Source organism: Oncorhynchus nerka, linkage group LG9a (genome assembly GCF_034236695.1).
Source record: "Oncorhynchus nerka isolate Pitt River linkage group LG9a, Oner_Uvic_2.0, whole genome shotgun sequence".
Classification (NCBI taxonomy): Eukaryota; Metazoa; Chordata; class Actinopteri; order Salmoniformes; family Salmonidae; genus Oncorhynchus; species Oncorhynchus nerka.
Genome location: NC_088404.1, coordinates 58,678,556 through 58,706,312, shown reverse-complemented (window position 1 = coordinate 58,706,312; position 27,757 = coordinate 58,678,556). Strand labels below are relative to the sequence as shown.

Sequence of the window (27,757 nt, the reverse complement as noted above, 5' to 3'; positions counted from 1 at the left end):
CCAATATGTGTTGCATATCCAGTGATGTGCATTGGGGCATCTACACCTGCATTGCTTGCTGTTTGGGGTTTTAGGCTGGGTTTCTGTACAGCACTTTGAGATATCAGCTGATGTACGAAGGGCTATATAAATAAATTTGATTTGATTTGATTATACCAACATTTAATTCACATGTCACTTAAATATGAAGACATATGAATCATTGTTCTATTTTAGGCAATTATTTTTCATACATCGTGAATAAATACAGGTTAATGACAATTTTTCTAGTATTACGTGTGGGACTTTTATTTTGAACATTTTCCGAAATTCCCGAAGTACTATTTTAGTGTTGCTGATTGTGAAATCTTAAATAACGTCATTGCAGCTTTGCATAATGTTGATACGTAAAAAAATATATAACTACAAACTAAAGAGAATGACTTTATATAAAATACATAATATTATAAGGTGGAGCACATTGAGAAATGTTTGGAGCTAAGTAAATGAATGTCAAGAACATAATACTGGCCTACTGGTGAAGTATATATATGTATATATTTTAATAAATCAATATTTTGATGGTATGATTCTTGTTTATTTACTGGTGCTATTGTTCAACGATTCAATTTTGAAATGATGGTTTAAGAAAAGTCTTACTGTATTTTTGTTGTATTGCACAAACAAATTGCACTGTACGGAAAAAACGATTCCATTGGCCACAATGCGAATCACTGTATATGGAATACATATAAGCTTACAGAGCAAAAACTATTCTATGTGCTGCAGTAGAAAATCTCTAGGGAGTACTCAGTAGGGTCTGTAGAATGTGTATATGGTGTCATTTCATGGGGCTCTGAATAATACAGTGTGTTGCTGAACTTTTACTGTTGTCAAACAGCTTAAAATGGGGTGCCTGGACACTTATACGGTACAAATATAGCACTGTACAGGAAAAACTATTCTTTATGCCGATGTTTCATTCTTAAGTTTTTATTGTATCAGAATACAAAACGTTATGAATCATTGTTAGTGTTTAAACAATTATTTTTCATATATCGTTAATAAATACAGGCTATTGACGTTTTATACTATTACGTGGAGGACTTTTATTTATTATTTTATCTGAAATTCCGTGAACCGGAAGTCGCTGACGTAACAGTGATGACATCTTTCCATTGATTTGTACAAGTCGATACCAGTCGAGTCGTTGCTGTAGTTTGTTTATACCGTAGCCAACGTCCGCTAAAATACAGGTTTTAAAAAATGCATTTTAAAGTCCGCGCTGCAGCAAAAGAGGATTGTAAGGAAATATCTAGAATGATTATGGTGAGTTTGCTAAACAACATCGCTACAACGTTGGACACTCAACTTGTCACATGTTGCAAAGTGATTTTTCTTCAACGTTGTTCACTCAACCTGTCACATGTTGCACAGTGATTTTGCTGCACTCACTGCTTTATTACATTGTAGCAATCGCAAGCCAAATAGCCTATCATTCATAATAGCTGCATTTACATTGCAGTATAATTGCCTGTGTCCAAGTTGTGTTAGGCTACTACAGTTTGCTGAGTGCAGTTCAAGTGCAGATTTATTTTTACATTCTGCAAGTTATGTAAGGATGGAAGTAGAATGCTGGTTAGAAACCCGGGGTGCACTGTTTGATTAAAGGTTTGTTACGTTGCGTAACGGCTTGTCCTGTGTAATCATTCGTCCAAAACGTTTTGCAATGGAAACCGTTATCTCCAAACGGAAAACGTTTGGAGTTATTTTTACTCTGCTGCTACTCACTGTTTGTAAAATGCATAGTCACTTTACCCCTACCTACATGTACAAATGCCTCGACTAACCTGTACCCCCGCACATTGACTCGGTATATAGCCTCCAGGTAAACAAATGGCTACCTGTTCTATTTGCACAGGGTACCCCCCTGTATATAGCCTCCACATTGACTTGGTACCGGTACCCCCTGTATATAGCCTCCACATTGACTTGGTACAGGTACCCCCTGTATATAGCCTCCACATTGACTTGGTACCGGTACCCCCCTCTATATAGCCTCCAGATTGACTTGGTACAGGTACCCCCTGTATATAGCCTCCACATTGACTTGGTACCGGTACCCCCCTCTATATAGCCTCCACATTGACTTGGTACAGGTACCCCCTGTATATACATTTACATTTACATTTAAGTCATTTAGCAGACGCTCTTATCCAGAGCGACTTACAAATTGGTGCGTTCACCTTAAGACATCCAGTGGAACAGCCACATATAGCCTCCACATTGACTTGGTACAGGTACCCCCTGTATATAGCCTCCACATTGACTTGGTACCGGTACCCCCCTGTATATAGCCTCCACATTGACTTGGTACCGGTACCCCCCTGTATATAGCCTCCACATTGACTTGGTACCGGTACCCCCTGTATTAGACCGCATTTTGCATTGGAGGCATACATGTCTACTGTATAGCCTTACCTATAGTGTGCACCAATAAAATGGGGTATCAGCCTACTCAGTGACACCCAAAGATTACAACTCTGTATATTTTACAATAAAATGAGCGTCATAGCTCTTATTGCAGCTTTTTGAATGTGGCAAGTGAGGACCCTAAAGGTCATTTTGAGGGTTCATGAAAAGATTTTACCACCCTCCCCCCATTGTTAAACATATTTTCACATGACTCCTCTTGTAGGGTGAACATTTTTTTGCACCCCCTCATTGAATTAACTCAAAAATAATGATTATGACCACAAACAACAATAACTGTAGAGACCCTTTATTTATAAGAGTGAATATCGACTATCACTTCAGCATGCTTTTGTGGCACAATCGATGCCACGCAGGGCTACAGGCCAGAAGGTTGAGAGTTCGCTGACCACCACAGACGAGACGCTGCTTGCCTGTTTTATTACACTACAATCAGAGCCCGCTGCAGAGAACAAGGGGGCACCTGGATGGTTCATTGGCTGTTGGTGAGAAGGGCCTGGGGGTTGGGAAATGGGCCGGAGAGGTGATGAACCAGGCCAGGGAGATGATAACTCAGGGGCCGATGAACCATCTGTAGATTGGCCCTCAGGGCTCTGCTCCATCTCTGGACTGTCCAAAACACTATACCCTTTCAACACCTACAAGCAGATGGCAAAAACATTAGAATACAATACAAGCAATCTTAAATCATCTCCATGGGCTCCTTTGACTTAAAATTCTTAATCGAAAGAACTGATTTCATAAACATCTCAATCTAATTAACACATGGTTATTTGTAGTGGCCTTTCAAGTGTCTGTTTTCAGATGTTTTAACTAGCTCTGCTAATCATTATGACAATACAGGGATCTAATATTTCCCTCTCACAATTTCTCCCATCCAGAAAAGAGCTGATTTGACATGTTCTAACTAGGTCTGCTAAACCGTAATATGTAATGATACTGTAAAATACTTCAGTTGAAAAACTCACTCAATACTTCCCCTCAGTCTTCGCAAGGAATGATACGTTGAGTTTCAATTTCCAGGTGGAATAAAACGGCGTTGAACAACGAAGCATATTACAAGGAGCCACTCGTTTTGTGACGAAAAAATGAAATTGCAACACTGCACTACACTCCGTCGACTTTGGTCGAACACTGCTATGGCCCAATAGTCATTGCATAGGCTGTAAACTTAAATGTAGGCCTACAAAGTCTTACATTGGGGATGGGCACGATTATTTGAAAAGACGTTAGTATTTAGTTACTTAGGAGAGTATATCATTTTTAGAGAAATATATAGGCCTATTTTAAGAGGCTCCATGTGAAGTGTTTTTTTTCTAATCAATGCAAAATGGAATTAAGTTGGCTAAATGAGAAGGAGTAGGCTACATGATCATACTAATACTTACCTGAATACTGACCTGAGATCTAGACCGCCTTGTGCCCGGTGTGTTGATGCTCAGGAGGATACCTGTGCGTAATCCTCTCTGCCAACTCCTGCAGGACAATAGAAACACCAACAACAACCACTCACATTCCAAGTATTCTGAAGAGTAAGTTTCCACCCACTTTCTAGTTGTTATAAAGTTCCTAAACCTGTCCCACAACCCAAATCTTTACCCTAGACCGGGTCTGTAATCTATTCCCAACTCTACCCCCTGAACCTTTACCCTAAACCGGGTCTGTAATCTATTCCCAACTCTACCCCCTGAACCTTTACCCTAAACCGGGTCTGTAATCTATTCCCAACTCTACCCCCTGAACCTTTACCCTAAACCGGGTCTGTAATCTATTCCCAACTCTACCCCCTGAACCTTTACCCTAAACCGGGTCTGTAATCTATTCCCAACTCTACCCCCTGAACCTTTACCCTAAACCGGGTCTGTAATCTATTCCCAACTCTACCCCCTGAACCTTTACCCTAAACCGGGTCTGTAATCTATTCCCAACTCTACCCCCCTGAACCTTTACCCTAAACCGGGTCTGTAATCTATTCCCAACTCTACCCCCCTGAACCTTTACCCTAATCTGGGTCTGTAATCTATTCCCAACTCTACCCCCTGAACCTTTACCCTAAGCCAGGTTTGTTTTCTCTACTCAACCCAACCCCTTCCTAAATTATATATTTTTATTTTTATTCTTTGCATTATATTATCCAATAAAGTTTGTTTGAATTCAAACAGAGTCGCGGAAAACCAAAGGAGAAGTCTAACACCCCTCCTCTTGTCCCTTGCCAAACTTCACCTCACCCTATTGCTGGTGACCAGCATGCTGCTACACTGGTGCTGGTCACCAGCAAAAGAAAAACATGAAGGCGGTGCTAACTACAACTAAGCATTTCGCCCACTAAGCTACCACTAACCTGCTGAGCTGTACAGACCCCACGGTCCGGCTTTAAGTAGCACACGTATAACCCAGCTAACGGAACATCTCGCCCATAGCTATGGTTACTGCTTTCCCTGTACTGGATGAACTAAACCAAGCACTCGAATTTGAACGCTTCGTGCTGCTTATTCCCTCCAAGGTGGAAGAAAGAAAAGGGGTGATTCCAACGCCAGAATAGCCCAATAAATATGTTAACAATATGTTCACCTGACTGGATGAGTTTAACATGCAGCAATTTTTTAAAATTCCTTAGACGAATTAGCACATGACATGTGTAGTTAGCATAATGTAGTATAAAACGTTTCCTAATTTCATACATCTGTTCAAATTGTTGCAAACTCTGTTTTACATAAAGCATGAAGATATGTTAATAATATGACCACCCTACTTTGAGTGATAAGTTACTGTAATGATGTATTCCGTGCAAATAGTCTGGGTAGCCATTTGATTAGGTGTTCAGGAGTTTTATGGCTTGGGGGTAGAAGCTGTTTAGAAGCCTCTTGGACTTGGTGCTCCGGTACCGCTTGCCGTGCGGTACCAGAGTCTAAGACTAGGGTGGCTGGAGACATTTTTGAGGGCCTTCCTCTGACACCGACTAGTATAGATGTCCTGGATGGCAGGAAGCTTATATGTTTACTAATGTCATAACAATATGACCACCCTATCTTGAGATATTGGACAGAAAGTGTTGAATTTAAGATTCCAGACATGTAATTTGGTGCCTCATCGGAAGGGTTAGGGTTAGATAATCATTGACCTTTTCCGATGACTTGAAAATAAGATCTCAACCATAGTAAGTCCTATCCTGATGAAATATAGTGTGTTTCTGAGAAGTTGTTCTATATCACGGAATACACCAGAACCAAAGTTCTCTTTTGACCTCCATCACCCTACTTCCATGGGAAGTGAAGTGGTCCGCTATTGGCCGTTACTCTTGTCAGTCTATGAAAGACATTGTGTCATTGGATGTTCCTGAGACTCTGACCCTACGAGGAGTTACCCCATAGTGAGACACCATCATAGAACCATGGTTACTTTAAGTAACCTTAAGTTTCTTCATGTAGGCCTACTGTCTTTTTACATTTCCACACGTGTCTGTTTCCCTTAGGAGTTGGCTGTGTATGAGAACATGCCAGACCAGGTGAAGACTTCTCATGAAGGTTATTTTACAACTTTTGCCAGTAATTTAAAGTTATTTCTTTAAACTTGAACCCGAACTTAACCTGTCTCTGTTTCTCTGGCACCCCAGACTTGGAGCGTGATGGGTTCTCTCCAAACCCCTTCTATGAATGCCTGGTCGCTGAAGTTCCAGATGAACACAAGACCAAAGATGGTAAAAAATCTGCATTTCAATGCAGCTTAATGCCTGTACATGTGAAAATGTATTGTGCTTGTATGGAAGCTCATGTTCGTATCAAATTTGATCAGATTGCAGTGCTTAATCATTAGTATTCATTCCCCTTGGATTTCTTTAAATTTTTATTACAAAGTGGGATTACAATTGACTTAATTGTCATTGATCTACACCAAATACTCTGTCAAATGTTTTTTTTTCTCGACTGAGGGACCTTATGGATAATTGTGTTTGTGGAAAGAAATGGGCTAGTCATTCAACAATCATGTTGCACACAGAGTGAGTTCATACAAGTGATGTCATTTGCTAAGCAATTGTTTACTCCTGAACTGTTAATACTTTGTGCACCCTCCCCTGGCGAGGATAATGGCACTGAGCCTTTTTCTGTAGTGTTTTATAAGATGGGATAACACATTGAGATGGATGTTAGTCCATTACCTAGGATAGGATAAAGTAATCCCTCTCACCCCCCCTCCCCCTGAAAAGATTTAGATGCACTACTGTTCCACTGGAGGTCATAAGGTGAATGCACATTGTAAGATGGAAATGACTTAAATGTAAATGTAAATGATTCCTCCATACAGAATCTGTCCATATCCATGGAATCCTTCGATCTGCACCCATTCAAACCACAGGTTTTTCAATTGGATTCAAGTATGGAGACTGAGATGGCCATTGCAAAATGTTGATTTTTATGTGTATTTGAGGTCATTGTCTTGCTGGAAGATCCACTTGCGGCCATGTTTCAGTCTCCGGGCAGAGGCAACCAGGTTTGTGGCTAAAATGACTTGGTAGTTGGTAGAGTTCATGATGCTGTTGACCATAAAGTCCCCAGGACCAGTGGAAGCAAAACAGCCCCATCATCATATTTTACAGTATGGTATTATTTTCTGTGCATGCATCATTCTTTCAAAACCAAACCCAGCACTGGTCTGCATGGCCAAATAGCTCTATTTTCATCTCATCTGCCCATAGCACCCAATTCCAATCCAAGTGCCAATGCCATTTAGCAAACTGCAGCCGTTTACATTTTCTGGTTGCTCTCAATAAAAGGCTTTTTTTATGTCAACCTTTCTAAGTAGCCTATTATCATGGATGTGGGGTCTAATTGTAGATTTGTAGACCCCAAGATGTAACCAAGTTCTGAAATTCTCCAACTGTGGCCTTTGGACTTTTCTTTGCCTCCTGAAGCATCTTCCTCACTGTGCGTGGGGGGACAAGATACACTTGGATCCTCTACCAGGCAGGTTAAACGTCTTAAATGTTGCCCTAATGATGGTAAGATCTATATGTGTTTTTTCAGTAGTTTTCTTTTGTACCCATTGCCTGATTTTATGAAAGTCAGCAACCATTAGCCTTAGCAAAAATATAAACAATGCATTACAATTGTAACATCTAAACGTTAGACAGGTTCTAGGCCAAATAGAGGGAAACCGTATAGAGGCAGATATGAAGAACAAGCAGCGTTTAAAGCTTAGAGGATTAGGTTTGCTTGTTTGACACAAATAACACATTAACAAGAGTACACCAAAATGACTTATTTGATCAGTTACTTTCACTGGATATACAACAGTGGTTTCAGAGATTCAAGTTCACAAGATGCCCAAAAACAGAGAGAAACAATACTGTACTTCTGATGGTAGCAAATAACAGTTAACTTAATTTACGTAAATTGATATTTTAGAAATACAAATGACTACTTAAAGACAGTCACCTTTATTGGAGGGTGCTGCCAATAAACTGCCTGGACCTCAAACCAGCAAAGCCTCTTCCAACAAATGAGCTGAAAACAAAAGGATGACATTGCAGTGGCTTTCCATAAGGAACATCTTAAAAATGTGTTACACATGAATAAACTCACTGATGGTCAAACTCAACACACCATTTCGAACTATCAACCACACCCTTAACATTTATTCAAGACCGCATGTGGAGAAGGTGAAAAGCTTAAAGTTCCTCGGCGTACACATCACTAACAATCTGAAATGGGTAAAGAAGATGCAACAGCACCTCTTCAACCTCAGGATATGCTGAACAAATTTGGCTTGGCCCCTAAGAATCTCACAAATTTTTACAGATGCACAATTGACAGCATCCTGTCGCGCTGTATCTCCACCTGGTACGGCAACTGCACCACCTGCAACCGCAGGGCTCTCTAGAGCGTGATGCGGTCTGCCCAATGTATTATCGGGGGAAAACTTCCTGCCCTCATTTTGACAGCTACATTTTTGAGATTTAATTTTAAACTTTTTAAACAAAAGCTCTTTCTCTGAGAAATTGTATTAGTATAATATAATTTCCCCCTTTTTTTTGCATACAATATAGCTCAGAATTTGTATTATTTATTTAGTCTTTTTTGCTCATCTTTATCAAGGGTGTCAATAATTTGAGGTGACTGCATATAACTAAGACATTTTAGTTATTTTGTTTTTATTTATTTGTAAACATTTATATTTCTTTTCACTTTGACATTATGGAGTATTTTGTGTAGATCCGTGACAGCCATTTAATGTCCCACCTGAAAGGCGGCACCCTACACATAGCAATGTCCCCAATCGTGCCCTGGGGCATTGGGAAAAGGTGTTTTAGGCCAGAGGAAGGGGTGCCTCTTACTGGCCCTTCAGCACCACTTCCAGCAGCATCTGGTCTCCCAAGTTCTAGAGTTTCATCAGAACGTTGCAACAACATTAAGGTGATTACACATCATGTCTTGTTACTGTTGTCGAACCAATAAAGGCCCTGTTAGATGAACTACTGATTCATTCATAGCTGTTTGTCTGTTGGCAAGGTTAGAGATACTCACACACAGTGCTTTTTTTCCCAGAAAGTATTTATACCCATATTCCACATTTTGTTGTGTTACAGCCTGAATTCAAAATGGATTCAATTGTCGTTGTTTTCACCCATCTACAGAAAGTACCACAGGAATGTCGTCTAGGTAAGCAACTCCAGTTGAACTTGATAGGTGTAAGCAATAGGGTGAATGCACGTTGAAGTGAATCTCAGCTGTGTTAAAAGTCAATAGAACACTTTTGATTATAGTGATTGAGGAGTATCTTAGAACAAGTTAATATGCCCCACCAACATTAGACAACTATTCAGAATCAATGATGACCAACACAGACATGGTGGTGTAGTAGGAAGATCTGAATGCTGTAAACCAAGAGGTTGTGAGGTCAAATCCCAGCTGAGGACATGTTGAATAATAATTACTGTATAAATGAAGATGCACAATGTCATCATGTACAGTGGGGCAAAAATGATTTAGTCATCCACCAATTGTAAGTATTTGGTCAATAACAAAATACTATCTCAATACTTTATTATATACCCTTTGTTGGCAATGACAGAGGTCAAACGTTTTCTGTAAGTCTTCACAAGGTTTTCACACACTGTTGCTGGTATTTTGGCCCATTCCTCCATGCAGATCTCCTCTAGAGCAGTGATGTTTTGGGGCTGTTGCTGGGCAACACAGACTTTCAACTCCCTCCAAAGATTTTCTATGGGGTTGAGATCTGGAGACTGGCTAGGCCACTCCAGGACCTTGAAATGCTTCTTACGAAGCCACTCCTTCGTTGCCCGGGCGGTGTGTTTGGGATCATTGTCATGCTGAAAGACCCAGCCACGTTTCATCTTCAATGCCTTTGCTGATGGAAGGAGGTTTTCACTCAAAATCTCACGATACATGTCCCCATTCATTCTTTCCTTTACATGGATCAGTCGTCCTGGTCCGTTTGCAGAAAAACAGCCCCAAAGCATGATGTTTCCACCCCCATGCTTCACAATAGGTACGGTGTTCTTTGGATGCAACTCAGCATTCTTTGTCCTCCAAACACGACAAGTTGAGTTTTTACCAAGAAGTTCTATTTTGGATCATTCAAATGCTCTCTAGCAAACTTCAGATGGGCCTGGACATGTACTGGCTTAAGCAGGGGGACACGTCTGGCACTGCAGGATTTGAGTCGCTGGCGGCGTAGTGTGTTACTGATGGTAGGCTTTGTTACTTTGGTCCCAGCTCTCTGCAGGTCATTCACTAGGTCCCCCCGTGTGGTTCTGGGATTTTTGCTCACCGTTCTTGTGATCATTTTGACCCCACTGGGTGAGATCTTGCGTGAAGCCCCAGACAGAGGGAGATTATCAGTGGTCTGGTATGTCTTCCATTTCCTAATAATTGCTCCCACAGTTGATTTCTTCAAACCAAGCTGCTTACCTTTTGCAGATTCAGTCTTCCGAGCCTGGTGCAGGTCTACAATTTTGTTTCTGGTGTCCTTTGACAGCTCTTTGGTCTTGGCCATAGTGGAGTTTGGAGTGTGACTGTTTGAGGTTGTGGACAGGTGTCTTTTATACTGATAACAAGTTCAAACAGGTGCCATTAATACAGGTAACGAGTGGAGGACAGAGGAGCCTAGTTACAGGTCTGTGAGAGCCAGAAATCTTGCTTGTTTGTAGGTGACCAAATACTTATTTTCCACCATAATTTGCAAATAAATTCATTAAAGATGTGATTTTCTGGATTTTTTTTCTTCTCATTTTGTCTGTCATAGTTGAAGTGTACCTATGATGAAAATTACAGGCCTCTCATCTTCTTAAGTGGGAGAACTTGCACAATTGGTGGCTAACTAAATACTTTTTTGCCCCACTGTATGTCAAATACTGTGTATATTTTTAGGCCTCCCGAGTGGCGCACCACATCGCATCACAGTACTGAGGTGCCACTACAGCTATGACTAGGAGCCCCATAGGGTGGCACACAATTGACCGTCCGGGTTTGGCTGGAGGGCTTTGGCTCATTGTGCTCTAGCTTCTCTTTGTGGTGGGCCGGGCGAAGCTGACTTGGGTTGTCAGTTGAACAGTGTTTCCTCTGACACGTTAGAGCGGGTGACTTCCAGGTTAAGCGAGCAGTGTGTCAAGCAGCGCGGCTTGGTGGGACATGTTTTGGCGATGAGACAAGGTCGTAACTACCAATTGGGTATCTCAAAATTGGGGAGAAAATTGTGTAAAGAAAATGTATACTGTAAGTATGTTAAAAGCACTGTGTGTGAGTATCCCAAACCTTGCCAACAGACAAAAAGAGCTGTAAATGTATCAGTAGTTCACCAATCAAGGAATTTATGGGCTTGGCGACAGTAACAAGGTGTGATGTGTCAGGTCCCAAACATTTGGGACCATCAGGCGATGTCCTGACATCTGATACACATTAATGTTCTTGCACTGTCCCATAAAACGTGTCTAGAACATGAATATTCTGGAAACATTGTAACCGTGCTCTAGATATGTTCTGCTTGACATTAAGGGAATGTTCTCCTAACTTTAACACCAAAACATTCTAAAACGGCTCTCAGAAGGTTTTTGCTAACATAGATAGTTAGGAGAATATTCTAACGGAAAACTGGACGCTCAAACATTAGGGGAACATTACGGGTAGCATTACAAAAACGTTCTCTCTTCATAGAATTTTTAGTTGGGTATCAGCTGACACTGCTTGTTTGTTGTGTGAAGGGTACACCGTCGTTGGGTACGCCCTTTACTTCTACACCTACAGCACATGGAAAGGGCGGTCAGTGTACATGGAGGACCTCTATGTAATGCCTGACTTCAGAGGTAAATATGCACGTACACTTATTAGCCTACTGTACAACTATACTACAGTATCTGTACAACAGTGTCTGTTAAGTTCATATTTGAATCAGCCAAATGTTCTACCAGATGTATAGAAATAAATGGAAAATTGGAAGAAATAAATGCCACTTTGGGCTTTGCATTTGGTGCTTAAACACAGGAATGAGAAAGTACTGCTCTTAGGCTAGAAATTCTCCACCTCATGTCTGTTTATTTTTCTCCCTGTAGGAAAAGGCATCGGAACGGGACTGATGGCCAAAGTAGCTCAGGTCGGTTTCATGTTCCACTGTATGGCTGATCCCAACTGGAACTCCTCCATCTATCTACCATGTTTATTATTATGTATGACTGACACATGAATGACATTGTGTGACGAGAAGGTTAATTTATTGCCATTGAACCACGTCCTCTGAATAGAAGTGATGCTGTGTTCTCTCTATGATTGATTAGTTGTGTATGGTTGCTTCTCTAGGTAGGGGTGGAGAAGCAGTGTGTGCGGCTGCAGTTTTCTGTCCTAGAATGGAACAAACCATCACTAGATTTCTACATTGCCAAAGGTGCCGAGGACCTGACTGCCAAAGAAGGTTGGCACTTCTTACGGTTTCATGGACAATCCCTGGACACATTAGCTAAGGAAGCACCTAAAGATTAGATTTTATAGGCCTGGGTCTAGTTTGGTTCCGCCCATAACATCACACAGTGGGCAGGTTCATTTTGCGTTGGTAGGTGGGTAGGACTAATGGAAACTCCGCTCAGCCGGAGCCCTGGGCGATGCAAAACAAACTCTCCCAGTCATCCTTTATGTTTAATGTGCATTTAAATATAGTCAAACATTATTACATTTTTATACTTAAAATTTATTTTGATTTGTTTAACACTTTTTTGGTTACTACATAATGTGTTATTTCTTAGTTTTGATGTCTTCACTATTCTGCAATGTAGAAAATAGTCAAAATAAAGAAAGATCCTGTAATGAGTGGTACTGTATGTGTATAAATATCATTTGTTTAGGTTGATGTGTCCTCAAGCTGTATTAAACCTACATCTATAAATCAGAAAATGTAAATTCATACCTTTGAGGTACAGCAGTAATTTTGATGGATGTGCAGGAAGTGGTGATATAGCAGCAACATTGCACTAGCACATAGCCGGTTGAGCATTTGTCTGAACATTGTGAGCAAACATATTAACTGATTGGCTGATTTCTTTTGATTTCCCATGATGACAAGCAAAGAGGCACTGTTTGAAGTTAGGCCTTGAAATATATCCACAGGTACACCTCCAATTGACTCAAAGTATGTCAATTAGCCTATCAGAATCTTCTAAAGCCATGATATCATTTTCTGGAATTTTCCAAGCTGTTTAAAGTCAACTTAGTAAACTTCTGACACACTGGAATTGTGATACAGTGAATTATAAGTGAAATCATTTGTCTGTAAACAATTGTTGGAAATATTACTTGTCATGCACAGTAGATGTCTTAACCGACTTGCCAAAACTATAGTTTGTTAACAAGAAATGTGTGGAGTGGTTGAAAAACAAGTTTTAATGACTCCAACCTAAGTGTATGTGAACTTCTGAATTCAACTGTACATATCTCCCTGGTATATTACATCATTAATTCACCAGCATACAATACATGTTTGGGCTCACCTTGTGCTGTGCTCACTTGAACAGTAAGGTGGCGCGGTGGTCCTTCGTGGGAAAATTTTCTCATCAAAGTCTGTCATTCTCTGTATTTATGGTGCTTTCAAGACAACTGGGAACTCAAGAAAAAACAAGGTTGAATCATGACATCAGTGATCCTCAGTTCAGAGCTCTAGAACGAGGCCCCAGTTCCCAACTTGGAATTCTGAGTTGGATGGCCGTTCAAAACATCTTTTCCCAGTCTGAGTTAGTTTTTTTCCTGGGTTCCTGGTTGTCTTGAACTCACTGAAGTCCCGAGATTTCCCAGTTCTGAGTCTCCAGTTGTTTTGAACATTGCAGAAGTCATATCCTTTTAAGCTTGAAAACGTGACCCTTAAACTCAGACTTAGACCACACACCCTCTCCACTGAATAGCTGGCTAGTGATTGCGTTGCAACATTTGCAGTTAGCCACTGATTCCTTCCAAACCACTCATTGTTGAATTTGCGATTTCCAACTTGTGTAATGTATATGTCCAATGGCCGATGAGCACCGATACGTTTTATCTATAATTTCTCTTCATATGACAAGGATTGAAAAGGATTTGCCAGTAGATTGTCGACGTGATTCATGATGATGACTGCTTGTCTAGCTTGCTAGCTAAGATTTTGAAAGTATGATGTTGACATGATCAGTCCGGTCAAAGCTACTGTAGATATAACGTGATTTGAAATCATTTTATCTGTGGCCAATGACCTTGAGCCTTTTTTGGATGGGCGCTTCTAATGTAACTCTATGGCAGCACCCAAGGGGCTTGAATTCTTTAGCTCTCCTCGTAGATTTTGCGGTGACATAGTGTCCCCATGAGTGACAGAACACAGACAATCACAGCTTAACTACAGAACAACAGCTACATTCCGTATTTTCCGCTGGCTGCCCAACCACCACAGACAGCACTGAGCTAGGCGGAAACACCTGCATTTTAGAGAGAAAAAAGAGATGTTTGTATGCAGCTTTTTTTCAATAATTATTTTTTTTACTTCATTTTTTAAGCTTAACAGGTGGGCTCAAAACAGGTGGGGCTTTGCCCTGAATAACAGGTTACTGGCTGGTGACAATAAAACAGGGATTGAAATTGTTGAGGGGTTAGGTCTTTATGGTTTCATTCTACAAAATGTCTGGCTTCCAGTTGAAGCTCGCATCCGCTACAAGACCATGGTGCTTGCCTACGGAGCTGTGAGGGGAACGGCACCTCAGTACCTCCAGGCTCTGATCAGGCCCTACACCCAAACAAGGGCACTGCGTTCATCCACCTCTGGCCTGCTCGCCTCCCTACCACTGAGGAAGTACAGTTCCCGCGCAGCCCAGTCAAAACTGTTCGCTGCTCTGGCCCCCCAATGGTGGAACAAACTCCCTCACGACGCCAGGACAGCGGAGTCAATCACCACCTTCCGGAGACACCTGAAACCCCACCTCTTTCAGGAATACCTAGGATAGGATAAAGTAATCCTTCTCACCCCCCCCCCCCCTTAAAAGATTTAGATGCACTATTGTAAAGTGGCTGTTCCACTGGATGTCTTAAGGTGAACGCACCAATTTGTAAGTCGCTCTGGATAAGAGCGTCTGCTAAATGACTTAAATGTAAATGTAAATGTAAAATGTCCCTTAGAGTGTAGTGTTGAGCTGATAGGCCTGATACGTACAGTAGATGAAGTTTATTTTTAATTTTATTTATAGGCTATACAATTAAAGATAGGCTACATCATATAATTATAATCACGTATGATGATGATGATGATGACAATAATAGTAAATTAGAATTCTTAATGTTCCACAATAGTAAATAAAGAATGTTTTAATACATTTCCTTTTGTATGAATAATTGAAATGTATCATTCAAATATTGAAATTACTCATACAATTTATCCTTCTTTACATAATCCTTCTTAAATTAATGGAGTTTGGAACCACCAAGTCTCTTCCTAGAGCTGGCCACCCAGGCAAACTGAGCAATCGGGGGAGAAGGGCGAGAAGGTCAGGGAGGTGACCAAGAAGCTGATGACAGAGCTCCATGGTTCCTCATCTCTGCAGCATTCCACCAGTCAAGTCTTTATGGTAGAGTGGCCAGACGCAAGCAACTCCTCGGTAAAAGGCACATGACAGCCTGCTTGGAGTTTGCCAAAAGGTACCTAAAGGAAACAAGATTCTCTGGTCTGATGAAACCAAGATTGAACTCTTTGGCCTGAATGCCAAGATTGGGAAACTAGTCAGGATCGAGGGAAAGATGAACAGAGCAAAGTACAGAGAGATCCTTGATGAAAACCTGCTCCAGAGCATTCAGATTAGGGCAAAGGTTCATCGTCCAACAGGACAACGACCCTAACCACACAGCCAAGACAACGTAGGTGTCTTTGAATGTCCTTGAGTGGCCCAGTCAGAGCCTGGACTTGAACCTGATTGAACATCTATGGAGAGACCTGAAAATAGCTGTGCAGCGACGCTCCCCATCCAACTTGGCAGAGAAGAATACAGCTGTACCAGCTAGTAGCGTCATACCCAAGAATACTCAAGGCTGTAATTGATGCCAAAGGTTCTTCAACAAAGTACTGAGTAAAGTGTCTGAATACTTATGTAAATGGAATATTTCAGTTTTATTTTTGTGCTAATATTTGTAAAAAACTGTTTTTATTTTTGTCATTATGGGGTATTGTGTGTAGATTGATTTAGAGAAAAAACGATTGACTCCATTTTAGAATAAGGCTGTAACGTAACAAAATGTGGAAAAAGTCAAGGGGTCTGAATACTTTCCAACGGTACTGTATGTGAAGGCTATTTCAGCACTAATGGATGATGCCTTCGCTTCCCGAGCAAGTTACCTCGTCATGTAGAGCAGGTATTACATTCTTCACATTTTCAAACAGTCCATTTATCTGGCCTGTTCATTGACTACAGCTCAGTGTTCAACACCATAGTGCCTCACAGCTCATCACTAAGCTAAGGACCCTGGGACTAAACACCTCCCTCTGCAACTGGATCCTAGACTTCCTGACTGGCCGCCTCCAGGTGGTAAGGGTAGGTAACAACACATCAGCCACGCTGATCCTCAACACAGGGGCCCCTCACAGGTGCGTGCTCAGTCCCCTCCTGTACTCCCTGTTCACTCATGACTGCACGGCCAGGCACAACTCCAACACCATCATTAAGTTTGCTGATGACACAACAGTAGTAGCCTGTTCCCTGACAACGACGAGACAGCCTATAGGGAGGAGGTTAGATGATTGTGGACTACAGGAAAAGGAGGACCGAGCACGCCCCCATTCTCATCGACGGGGCTGTAGTGGAGCAGGTTGAAAGCTTCAAGTTCCTTGGTGTCCACATCACCAACAAACTAACATGGTCCAAGCACACCAAGACAGTCGTGAAGAGGGCATGACAAAACCCATTCCCCCTCAGGAGGCTGAAAAGATGTCATGGGTCCTCAGATCCTCAAAAGGTTTTACTGCTGCACCAATTATGATATAATTTTCTTAGCTCTTAGTTTTATTTTTTAAATATTTTTTATAGGTATTTTCTTAAAACCGCATTCTTGGTTAAGGGCTTGTAAGTAAGCATTTCACTGTAAGGTCTACACCTGTTGTATTGGGCGCCTATGACATACAATTTGATTTGATTCTCCTAGCGCTGGCTGCAACACAGTCATCCACAAGGTGTATCTGTCTAAAGTACCCCTTTGGGTCATTGACACGGAAATTATCTGATGAAGTCAAACTCATTCTGAAGAGGTTGCAGCCTACTAGGATACTTGGTTTTCTTTCCCTTGGCATGTGCGCTTGTGTAAGCATAAACACACATGTACAATGGAACATTTAATGAGCATTTATACTAGGATCACATAAGGGTCCCAGCAAAATACCAGCCTTGGCAAAGTTGAAAATTGACCCTGAAGCCCTTTGACTCTAGAACTACATTAACCACCAGTTTCTCCCCAAAGGTCCACAGGTCAACCCTGTAGACTGTCCGAAGCTAGTGCCTTACAGCTGTAAATTTATCATGTAGTTATCAATTTAGGATAGTGCTCTAAGCAACACACCACTAATTAGGATCGCCCTACATTAGACAAAATGCCATCATTTAGCCAAGACCGTGGACGTATATAGAATACAGTCCAATTAGATGATTAAGGTGTGGTAACTATATTTTGTGTATATTTTGTTTGTGTTTTTATTCATTTTTGTTTCATTTTCTTTGACACTTAGGAAGTGATAGAGCCACAAACAAGTTCCCCATACGACCACTAGTTAGTGCCACAACGCCGCTCAATTGGGGAAGAAATGTAGTGATGTTTTGCGTGAGTGTTGTGCATTATTAACGTCTGTCTAAGTTACTGCCTAGATCCACCATTTTGGAGAACCAGACAATGTGTCCAGAACAACTATCCACAACCAGGACATCCCCTGGCCATTCTTGTGGTGGTCTGGAGCTTGCAGGAAATCCTACCAGGGTAAGCCAGCAGAGGGGGACTGCTACGATGATCCACAAACCAGGACATCCAATAGTCATTCTTATGGTGGGTTGCAACTTGTAGAATCGTTCCAATCAAATAATCAATAAAATATATTTATAAAGCCCTTTGTGACATTTGACTGATGTAAAAAGTGCTATACAGAAACCCAGCCTAAAACCCCAAACAGCAAGCAATGCAGATGTTGAAGCATGGTGGCTAGGAAAAACTCCCTAGAAAGGCAGGCACCTAGGAAGAAACTAGAGAGGAACCAGGCTCTGAGGGGTGGCCAGTCCTCTTCTGGCTGTGCCGAGTGGAGATTATAACAGTACATGGCCAAGATGTTCAAATGTTCATAGATGACCAGCAGGGTCAAATAATATTAATAATAATCACAGTGGTTGTAGAGGGTGCAACAGGTCAGTACCTCAGGAGTAAATGTCAATTGGATTTTCATAGCCGTGCTCAGAGTTAGAGACACCAGGTGCGGGAGAGAGAGAGAGAGTTGAAAACAGCAGGTCCGGGACAAGGTAGCACACCCGGTGAACAGGTCAGGGTTCCATAGCCGCAGGCAGAAAAGTTTAATCTGGAGCAGCAGCACGACCAGTAAGGAGTCATCAGGCCAGGTAGTCCTGAGGCATGGTCCCAAATACTCCAGATGTAACAGACTGACCCTAGCTCCCCGACACAAACTATTGCAGCTCCCCCTAACTGGGAGGGGGCCAGAGACAATTACCGACACATGTAAAAGTTATGATGACTGCCTCCCACATAAGATCTTTACTGTACATAGTTGAGGTTGTAAAGCTCTCAATGATACATTCTCAATTAATTTCCGAATCTGTGGAGGGGTGTCTTGTATCACGTGGTCAATGAACAAGAATGGGCCTTCGGCTGCTGCCAGCATGACAATCTGGAGGAGAAACACAACAAAGACTCGATGAAGCAGGGATCGAAGGAAAATGTCTTGATTGAGCAAAAGATGAGCTTTTCTCTCCTATTGGCGGCACTTGACTACAACCATCACAACCATCGGCCGTCTAATATGTCCATTATTAGAACTCAATCAAATAGATGTTGATAGATGATGATGCACTGATAGTAATGGTATTATGTAGACAAAATACTAATCACAACAACCAAACATGTGAATCATTGTGAGGGCAACAAACTTGTGAGAAACAATATAAAATATATCTTTTTTATCTAGCATATAGAAATCATTAGTGAACTTTTTGAACGGTTTTCTAATTATTTACTAAACTTCTCTTCATGGATATCTATGCTCCTGGTTTTAATTCCAAATGACCTAACCTACAAGACGGTAGATGCCCAGGAATAGGGATAACTACCCTGACGTGAATACAGTATGAAACAACTTTGGATGATTACCGTGATCAGGTGAAATAAAGGTTTATTATGGACATTTAAAAAAATGGTCTTTGTATCCTTCTGAAAATGACAAACAGTGTAAGTACATTTACATTTACATTTAAGTCATTTAGCAGACGCTCTTATCCAGAGCGACTTACAAATTGGTGCGTTCACCCTATGACATCCAGTGGAACAGCCACTTTACAATAGTGCATCTAAATCTTTTAAGGGGGGTGAGAAGGATTACTTTATCCTATCCTAGGTATTCCTTAAAGAGGTGGGGTTTCAGGTGTCTCCGGAAGGTGGTGATTGACTCCGCTGTCCTGGCGTCGTGAGGGAGTTTGTTCCACCATTGGGGGGCCAGAGCAGCGAACAGTTTTGACTGGGCTGAGCGGGAACTGTACTTCCTCAGTGGTAGGGAGGCGAGCAGGCCAGAGGTGGATGAACGCAGTGCCCTTGTTTGGGTGTAGGGCCTGATCAGAGCCTGGAGGTACTGAGGTGCCGTACCCCTCACAGCTCCGTAGGCAAGCACCATGGTCTTGTAGCGGATGCGAGCTTCAACTGGAAGCCAGTGGAGGGAGCGGAGGAGCGGGGTGACGTGAGAGAACTTGGGAAGGTTGAACACCAGACGGGCTGCGGCGTTCTGGATGAGTTGTAGGGGTTTAATGGCACAGGCAGGGAGCCCAGCCAACAGCGAGTTGCAGTAATCCAGACGGGAGATGACAAGTGCCTGGATTAGGACCTGCGCCGCTTCCTGTGTGAGGCAGGGTCGTACTCTGCGGATGTTGTAGAGCATGAACCTACAGGAACGGGCCACCGCCTTGATGTTAGTTGAAAGTAATTTGTTTTTTTGCTATAGCAGTTGTACAAGACAAATAAGACAAAATAACATAACAGAAAAAGAGAAGTGTTAAAAGGACAAGAACCACCTGGTGACCAGATCGTTTGTGTCCTTTCCCCTGACTATCCAAACCAATCAAGTCCCTTTCTTTTTCGGCTGGGCTTCCCACACCTCCTTGGTGAGGTCCAGTGGGCTGTTTAGTCTCTTCCCGTAGAGGAGTTTGAAAGAGGGAAAACCTGGTGGATGACTGGGGCACTTCTCGGACCGAGAACATTAGGTGGGGTAGTAGCTGGTCGCAGTTCTTTCCGTCCTGCTCAATGACCTTCCACAGCTTTTGCTTGAGCGTTTTATTGAAACGTTCGATGAGCCCATTCCATTGGAAACCGCCACCTGTAGGGGAATGGCCTCGGGGTATCGGGTGGCATAAGCTACTATTACCAGGATGTACTGGCGTCCTCACGCAGGTTTTTACCAGGGGCCTCACTATGTCCATGGCGATGTGTTCAAATGGCACCCGATGATCAGTAGGTGGACCAGCGGGTTTGGGAAGTGTGCTTTTGGTGCAGTGATTTGACACTCCGGGCAGATGGGACAATAGTCTTCCATGGCCCTCCTCATCCCGGTCAGCGATCCGTTCCCGGGTCTTCTCCATTCCTGGTTGCGCCCCCAACAGATGGTGTGGGAAAACTGGAGAATGGTTCCCAACAGCACCTCTCCAAGTTCCCCCTGTTGGTGCGACACCTGATAGAAACGGTTATTCTTGATTTGGAAATGGGAGTATCGCCAGCCAGTCACCCCTGGAAGTAACTGGCCGTCCACTGCTATCAATCATGTGGGCAGTGGTAATCACTTCCACCATACTTGGTAATAAATAAATAGAATAGTGAGATGTTGAAATAGCAGCAGTTGTGTTATGGTACAGGATTTCTTTCGATTCAATTATTTCACTTGAATTTGGTGCTGTCTCTGGTAGTACTGCCGGACGGTATATGAAATAACATTTGTCCATATTGTTATCGGCTTTGTTGTCACGGCGCCGGTAGCTGATTTATTGTGCTGTCTTCTGGAGTGAGGACCTCACAGCCTATTAGGAATGAAGCCAGTGTATTGCCCTAGGGGATCAACATACTTGTTTCGAACACGTCAGACACAACATCTAGGGATCACCCACTCTGTTCCCTTGTCCCAGGGCTCCATACTGCCAAACAACATATTGTCTGTATGCTGCATTTCGGTACGCCTTGTGGTCTGTGCCTGGATCCTGCAGATCACCCAATGCCAACATGTCATTTCTTACAATTTGGATTAGCCGCAAAATCCCCTCATTCTATGTGTGCCGTTCTGGTCACACATCTGTTGGGGCCCTGGTCGCAGCACATCCTCTCCAGGTCAGTGGGCATTGCCCGGAAATTCAGGCAGGTGCAACAGCGGGTCTGTCCTCTGTCTAGGATGTCTGGGGATCCTGGGATAGGCCTTCAAAACTTCATTATGTCAAACCTCCCTCCAGGTAGATGGATAGCGACTTGCTCCAGGACCTCTTCCTCCAGAACAGCTCTCTCAAATTAGCCTGTAAAGACAGTGAGGAAAAAAAACAGAATTAAGTAAAATATTGTGTAAGAAGGTCTCATGCACACTTCTACAATCAATATGATACACATCTTGATATGCAATGTAGCTAACAAAATCACCACTTGTACAGAAACCAAATTAAATGTAGTAATTATATATTTTTGAATGTACACCTTTTTTCGTGGTATCCAATTGGTAGTTAGTCTTGTCCCATCATCGCAACCCTACGGACTTGGGAGAGGCGAAGGTCGAGAGCCATGCGTCCTCAAAAACACAACCCAGCCAAGCCGCACTGCTTTTTGTCACACTGCTCGCCTAACCCGGAACCCATCCACATCAATATCTGGGAGGAAACACCATCCAACTGGCGACCGTGGTCAGCTTGCAGGTGCGCAACCCACCACAAGGAGTCACTAGAGAGTGATGGGACAAGGAAATCCCTCCCCTAATGACGCTGGGCCAATTGTCGCGCCGCATGGGTTTCCCGGTCACGGCCGGCTGTTCCATGGCCTGGGATCAAACCGGGGCTGTAGTGACACCTCATGCACTGCGATGCAGTGAGGCCCGCAGTAGCTGTAATTGATTTTTAAAAATGATGAAATTGAATGGGTTGCCTAAAAAAATCTTATTTGGTGCACATTTAGCACCACTTGTCTTATTCACATTAGGATCTATTACATCAAATAATGGAACCTCAGTTATGAGAAAATGTCCCTTGAATGTTTTGGTATCTACTGGAGACTGCTTCTTTCTCTACAACCATTCAGCATCATTCACACCCTTTTAAAATCTTTAGCCCCACCCATCTCTTTAAGGATTCACATCTGAGGCTAGCTACTAAACAACTAAAGATCTAGTTGTTTAGTACATAGCCTGGCTTATATTTTTTTTATTTAACCTTTATTTAACAAGGCAAGTCAGTTAAGAACACATTCTTATTTACAATGACGGCCTACCAAAAGGCCTCCTGCGGGACCGGGGGCCTGGGATAAAAAAATAAATACAATATATAAGACAAAACACACATCCCTAGAGACACCACTAAATAGAGAGACCTAAGACAACAACAAAGCAAGGCAGCAACAAATGACAACACAGCATGGTAGCAACACAACATGACAACAACATGGTAGCAACACAACATGGTAGCAGCACAAAACATGGTACAAACATTATTGGGCACAGACAACAGCACAAAGGGCAAGAAGGTAGAGACAACAATACATCACACAAAGCAGCCATAACGGTCAGTAAGAGTGTCCATGACTGAGTCTTTGATTGAAGAGATAAAACTGTCCAGTTTGAGTGTTTGTTGCAGCTCATTCCAGTCGCTAGCTGCAGCGAACTGAAAAGACGAGCGACCCAGGGATGTATGTGCTTTGGGGACCTTTAACAGAATGTGACTGGCAGAACAGGTGTTGTTTGTGGAGGATGAGGGCTGCAGTAGATATCTCAGATAGGGGGAGTGAGGCCTAAGAGGGTTTTATAAATAAGCATCAACCAGTGGGTCTTACGACGGGTATACAGAGATGACCAGTTTACAGAGGAGTATAGAGTGCAGTGATGTTTCCTATAAGGAGCTTTGGTGGAAAATGTGATGGTAAAGAACATCTAGCCCCTCGAGAGCACCCTTACTTGCCGACCTATAAATTAAGTCTCCGTAATCTAGCATGGGTAGGATAGTCATCTGAATCAGGGTTTGTTTGGCAGCTGGGGTGAAAGAGATTACAATAGAGGAAACCAAGTCTAGATTTAACTTTAGCCTGCAGTTTTGATATGTGCTGAGAGAAGGACAGTGTACCATCTAGTCATACTTCCAAGTACTTGTATTAGGTGACTACCTCAAGCTCTAAACCCTCAGAGATAGTAATCACACCTGTGGGGAGAGGGGCATTCTTCTTACCAAACCACATGACCTTTGTTTTGGAGGTGTTCAGACAGGGTTAAGGGTAGAGAAAGCTTGTTGGACACTAAGAAAGCTTTGTTGTAGAGCATTTAACACAAAATCCAGGGATACTACGGGTGTGTTTGAAAATGTTTTCTGGAGTGCCAGAGTGTGCTCTGAGCGTTAGTAAAATCATTGTCAGATTGGCCGTTCGTAAATTCAGAGCGTTTCTCTCTCGGAGCATTCAGAGCGCACACTTGCAGGTACCTAACCAAAACAAATTCAAATAATAATATATTCCATTGCGGGAAAGGGGGGGCTGAGATAATACAAAATACAAAATAAATTAAATAACCATCTCACTCTTTCAGTCACATTTAAATCACATCCTTAATAAACAGGCTCAGGTACCTGTGAGCATTAATCGACAGGATTCCATGTAATGCCTCTACAGAAAAGTCCTTGAGTCCCAAAAAACGCTCAGCTGCACTCACAATGATCCCTATTTTCTCAGATTTCCTCTTCGTAACGCTGTGCAGTTGATAACCAAAGTAATAAACACAACAAAGTCCACCTTGTTAACATGCAACATGTCAGGATCCCTCTGCTGACAAGGAACATCATCTGGTGTCTCTGCTCCTACTACCATTACTTCTTCAACTTCACTCCTTTCTTCCACTCTTCTCAACCCCTCCAGATAGGAAACGTTCTGGACGGCCCTTATTCTTGCCATATCCGTCTCCTTCATCCTAACAGGACACTTCAGAAATGTGGGTGCATGTTCACCACCACAATTGCAGAATTTAGGTTCAGCTGGCATATAATACTCCTCCCGTCTACATTCACTTGACACATTAGGGAATAATTGACATTTATCACACTGCATGGGTTTGGGCACGAAGGCTTTCACATGGAATCTTATATAACCCAAATACATGAGAGAATTGACAGAATTTTCATCAAAAAACAATAGAATGGATGGAGTGGGCTTCAGCACTCCATCTACCATGCGGGTCAGTCATTGTGCACCAACCACCAACCCCCCAGAGATAACACACTTATTAGGCTCCCTGCTTCAAAGATTCACACACAACACATTCCAATCCAACATCCTCTTAAGGCGCAAAGCTCGCTCCTTCTATTCCATAGAAACACAAAAACTAAATAAGCCCACTTATCGTTATTCTCATTGAAGTCACCTCATCCAACGCATCCACAATTTTAAGAGACTTCAAACAGATCTCCCAGCTAACAACATCGATCCAAAACCCTTATTCCAACCAAAAAAGACCCACAACTGGGTTTGGATTTACACTACCACTTTACTTCTCTTATTTCCTTTTGCATTCGCCACTGTAATACAATTCTTCTCACTCTCATCTCCACTTGACAATCCATCTGATTCAAACAGAACATCTGCTTCCGACATTTTCCTCCTATCTGGGAGAGTTGGGGTTTCTGGGAAATTGAGTTCTAATCTAGAAAAAATACAGCATTCTAGCCGGAGGGGTCTCTAAAAACACCTGTACACACAAACTTACATAGTGCAACTTTAAGAAAAATGACAGACATTAGTGCTCTAAATCCTTGAATACAAAACTTTCGCTACATGTCCTAAGTAATGATTTAAGCAGAGGACACAGGAAGTAGTTTGGGGGTAGGGGGTGCTGCGATTTTTCTTTGTCGCTGGCTATGCTGTGATAAGGTGTCTAACTCCAGTAAAACATGTAATAATTTATAAATGTCAGTAGAAATCTGAAAAGTGAGTACTCACAGATTTGGAACAGAACATACATTTTAAGTATTGATAGTTGTTTGTCAGCTGATGCCAGTTGATTCATGCATATCTGTCTCGTTCTGAGTCCAGACACGTTCACTACTATGGGACAGCTGGAGATCGAATTTGAATATTGAAACAATGTTGCAAATGTCGTAGAGACATATAACAAGGTTTATACAAATCTCTGCTGTTGAAAACCAAATGTTAGTCTAAAATAAATGTGAGAATGTCTAGATGCTTTTTATAGTGATCAAGTTTATAAATTGCCTGGCTGAGCTGACGAAAAGTTTTAGAACACCTACTCATTCAAGGGATTTTCTTTATTTTCCTATTTTCTACATTGTAGAATAATAGTGAATACATCAAAACTATTAAAAAAAACATATGTAATCATGTAATAATCAATATTTTATGTTTGAGAATCTCCACCCTTTGCCTTGATGATAGATTTGCACACTATTGGCATTCTCTCAACCAGCTTCATGAGGTAGTCACCTGGAATGCATTTCAATTACCAGATGTGCCTTGTTTAAAGTTAATTTGTGAAATGTCTTTCCTCTTAAATGTGAGGAAATGCTCAAACTTAATGTTCAAATGCATTAAGAGGAAATAAAGGGTGGGAATCTCAAATATAAAATACATTTGGATTTGTTTAACACTTTTTTGGTTACTACATGATTTCATGTTATTTCATAGTTTTGATGTCTTCACTATTTTATAATGTAGAAAATAGTAAAAAATAAAGACAGACCCTGGAATGAGTAGGTGTGTCCAAACATTTAACTGGTACTGTACTGTACGGACACACACACACATACATACACCACTGTTCAAAAGTTTGGGGTCACTTAGAAATGTCCTTGTTTTTGAAAGAAAAGCACATTTTTGTCCATTAAAATGACATAAAATTGATCAGAAATACAGTGTAGACATTGTTAATGTTGTAAATGACTACGGCTGATTTTGTATGTAATATCTACATAGGCCCAATATCAGCAACCATCACTACTGTGTTCCAATGGCACGTTGTGTTAGCTTAATCTAAATGTATCATTTTAAAAGGCTAATTGATCATTAGAAAACCCTAAAATTATGTTAGCACAGCTGAAAACTGGCCTTCTTTAGACTGGTTGAGTATCTGGAGCATCAGCATTTGTGGGTTCGATTACAGGTTCAAAACGGCCAGAAACAAAGAACTTTCTTCTGAAACTCGTCAGTCTATTCTTGTTCTGAGAAATGAAGGCTATTCCATGCGAGAAATTGCCAAGAAACTGAAGATCTGGTACAACGCTGTGTACTACTCCCTTCACAGAACAATGCAATTCTGGCTTTAACCAGAATAGAAAGAGAAGATGGAAGGCCCTGATGCACAACTGAGCAAGAGGACAAGTACATTAGAGTGTCTAGTTTGAGAAAGACGCCTCACAAGTCCTCAACTGGCAGCTGCATTAAATAGTACCCGCAAAATACCAATCTCAACATCAACAGTGAAGAGACGACTCCGGGATGCTGGCCTTCTAGCCAGAGTTTCTCTGTCCAGTGTCTGTGTTCTTTTGCCCATCTTAATCATTTATTTTTATTGGCCAGTCTGAGGTATGGCTTTTTCCTTGCAACTCTGCCTAGATGGCCAGCATCCCGGAGAAACCAGTGGTATATGGTCTTTTTAGGTGAGTACTGATGCCGCCCTGTGGCCACTTTGTTAAAGGCAGGTGCGCAAAATATTTTGCTTGGCCATTCCCAGAGCGCATCCCCAGGATGCTGTTGGAGAGACGCATCGCTGACACATCGGCGCCTTTTGGACGTCTTTTTTTGGTGCAGTCCGGACCGGCCTTGATTTCCACATCCACCCATTGACATTGGTTTTTGGTCCGGACAGGACTTTCATTCAGAACTGAAAATGAACGTGATTTCAACGTCCGGAAAATACTTATTTTTCAATGTACAGGAAAGATGCCTTTTAGACATCTTGTCACCTTCGCTTTGCAGGTCTCAGCAGAACAGCAAGGACTGGCCCTGGAGGGGAGTTCAGATAAGACTCATTCATACTTCCCAGTCCGATAATCAGATTCTTTGTCAATCAACCATTCAGCAAAAGCTCGGTAGATAACTTCTACAACTCTAAGTGCACCATTAAACCATTGTTGTGTTCAAATGATACTGGAGTTTGAATCTCAGAATGAGGGAAGTGGTGACAATCATGTCTTGAAGTGAAACATTGGGACTGTGCTGGAGATTTCAGGTAAGGACCAATATGCCAATTCAAACCCATTTCACATCTGAACTGTACCAGTGGAGGCTGCTGAGGGGAGGACGGCTCATAATAATGGGCGGAACTGGGTAATTGGAATGGCATCAAACACATGTATTTGATA

At 42.0% G+C, this 27,757-nt stretch overlaps 1 protein-coding gene and 1 long non-coding RNA gene across 5 annotated transcripts; one reads left to right on the top strand and one right to left on the bottom strand.

Annotated features, from left to right (window-relative positions):
- The first annotated feature begins 1,127 nt into the window (after positions 1 to 1,127).
- On the top strand, positions 1,128 to 12,782 carry sat2b (spermidine/spermine N1-acetyltransferase family member 2b). 4 transcript variants are annotated; one of them, XM_029668750.2, is made up of 8 exons: positions 1,128 to 1,308; positions 5,945 to 5,996; positions 6,086 to 6,169; positions 6,898 to 6,960; positions 7,382 to 7,468; positions 11,690 to 11,791; positions 12,038 to 12,078; positions 12,282 to 12,782. In XM_029668750.2, exons 1-8 carry the CDS (start codon positions 1,246 to 1,248, stop codon positions 12,459 to 12,461), a joined length of 672 nt encoding a protein of 223 aa, XP_029524610.2. In that variant the 5' UTR covers positions 1,128 to 1,245; the 3' UTR covers positions 12,462 to 12,782. The 4 variants fall into 4 exon arrangements, with proteins under 4 accessions (XP_029524610.2, XP_029524611.2, XP_029524613.2 ...); XM_029668751.2 differs by lacking the exon at positions 6,898 to 6,960; XM_029668753.2 differs by lacking the exons at positions 6,898 to 6,960; positions 7,382 to 7,468 and having other exon boundaries at positions 1,131 to 1,308.
- Positions 2,746 to 4,186, bottom strand: LOC115134597 (uncharacterized). Its single transcript, XR_003864342.2, has 2 exons — positions 3,441 to 4,186; positions 2,746 to 3,110 (listed from the first exon to the last, which is right to left on the bottom strand). It is a non-coding gene; the product is annotated as an uncharacterized LOC115134597 (long non-coding RNA).
- Positions 12,783 to 27,757: the final 14,975 nt, after the last annotated feature.

Coding starts and splice junctions, on each gene's coding strand:
- sat2b (XM_029668750.2), top strand. CDS start 1,246: ATGCATTTTAAAGTCCGCGCTGCAGCAAAAGAGGATTGTAAGGAAATA. Junction 1,309..5,944: donor AAATATCTAGAATGATTATG/GTGAGTTTGCTA, acceptor TGTTTCCCTTAG/GAGTTGGCTGTGTATGAGAA. Junction 5,997..6,085: donor GGTGAAGACTTCTCATGAAG/GTTATTTTACAA, acceptor CTGGCACCCCAG/ACTTGGAGCGTGATGGGTTC.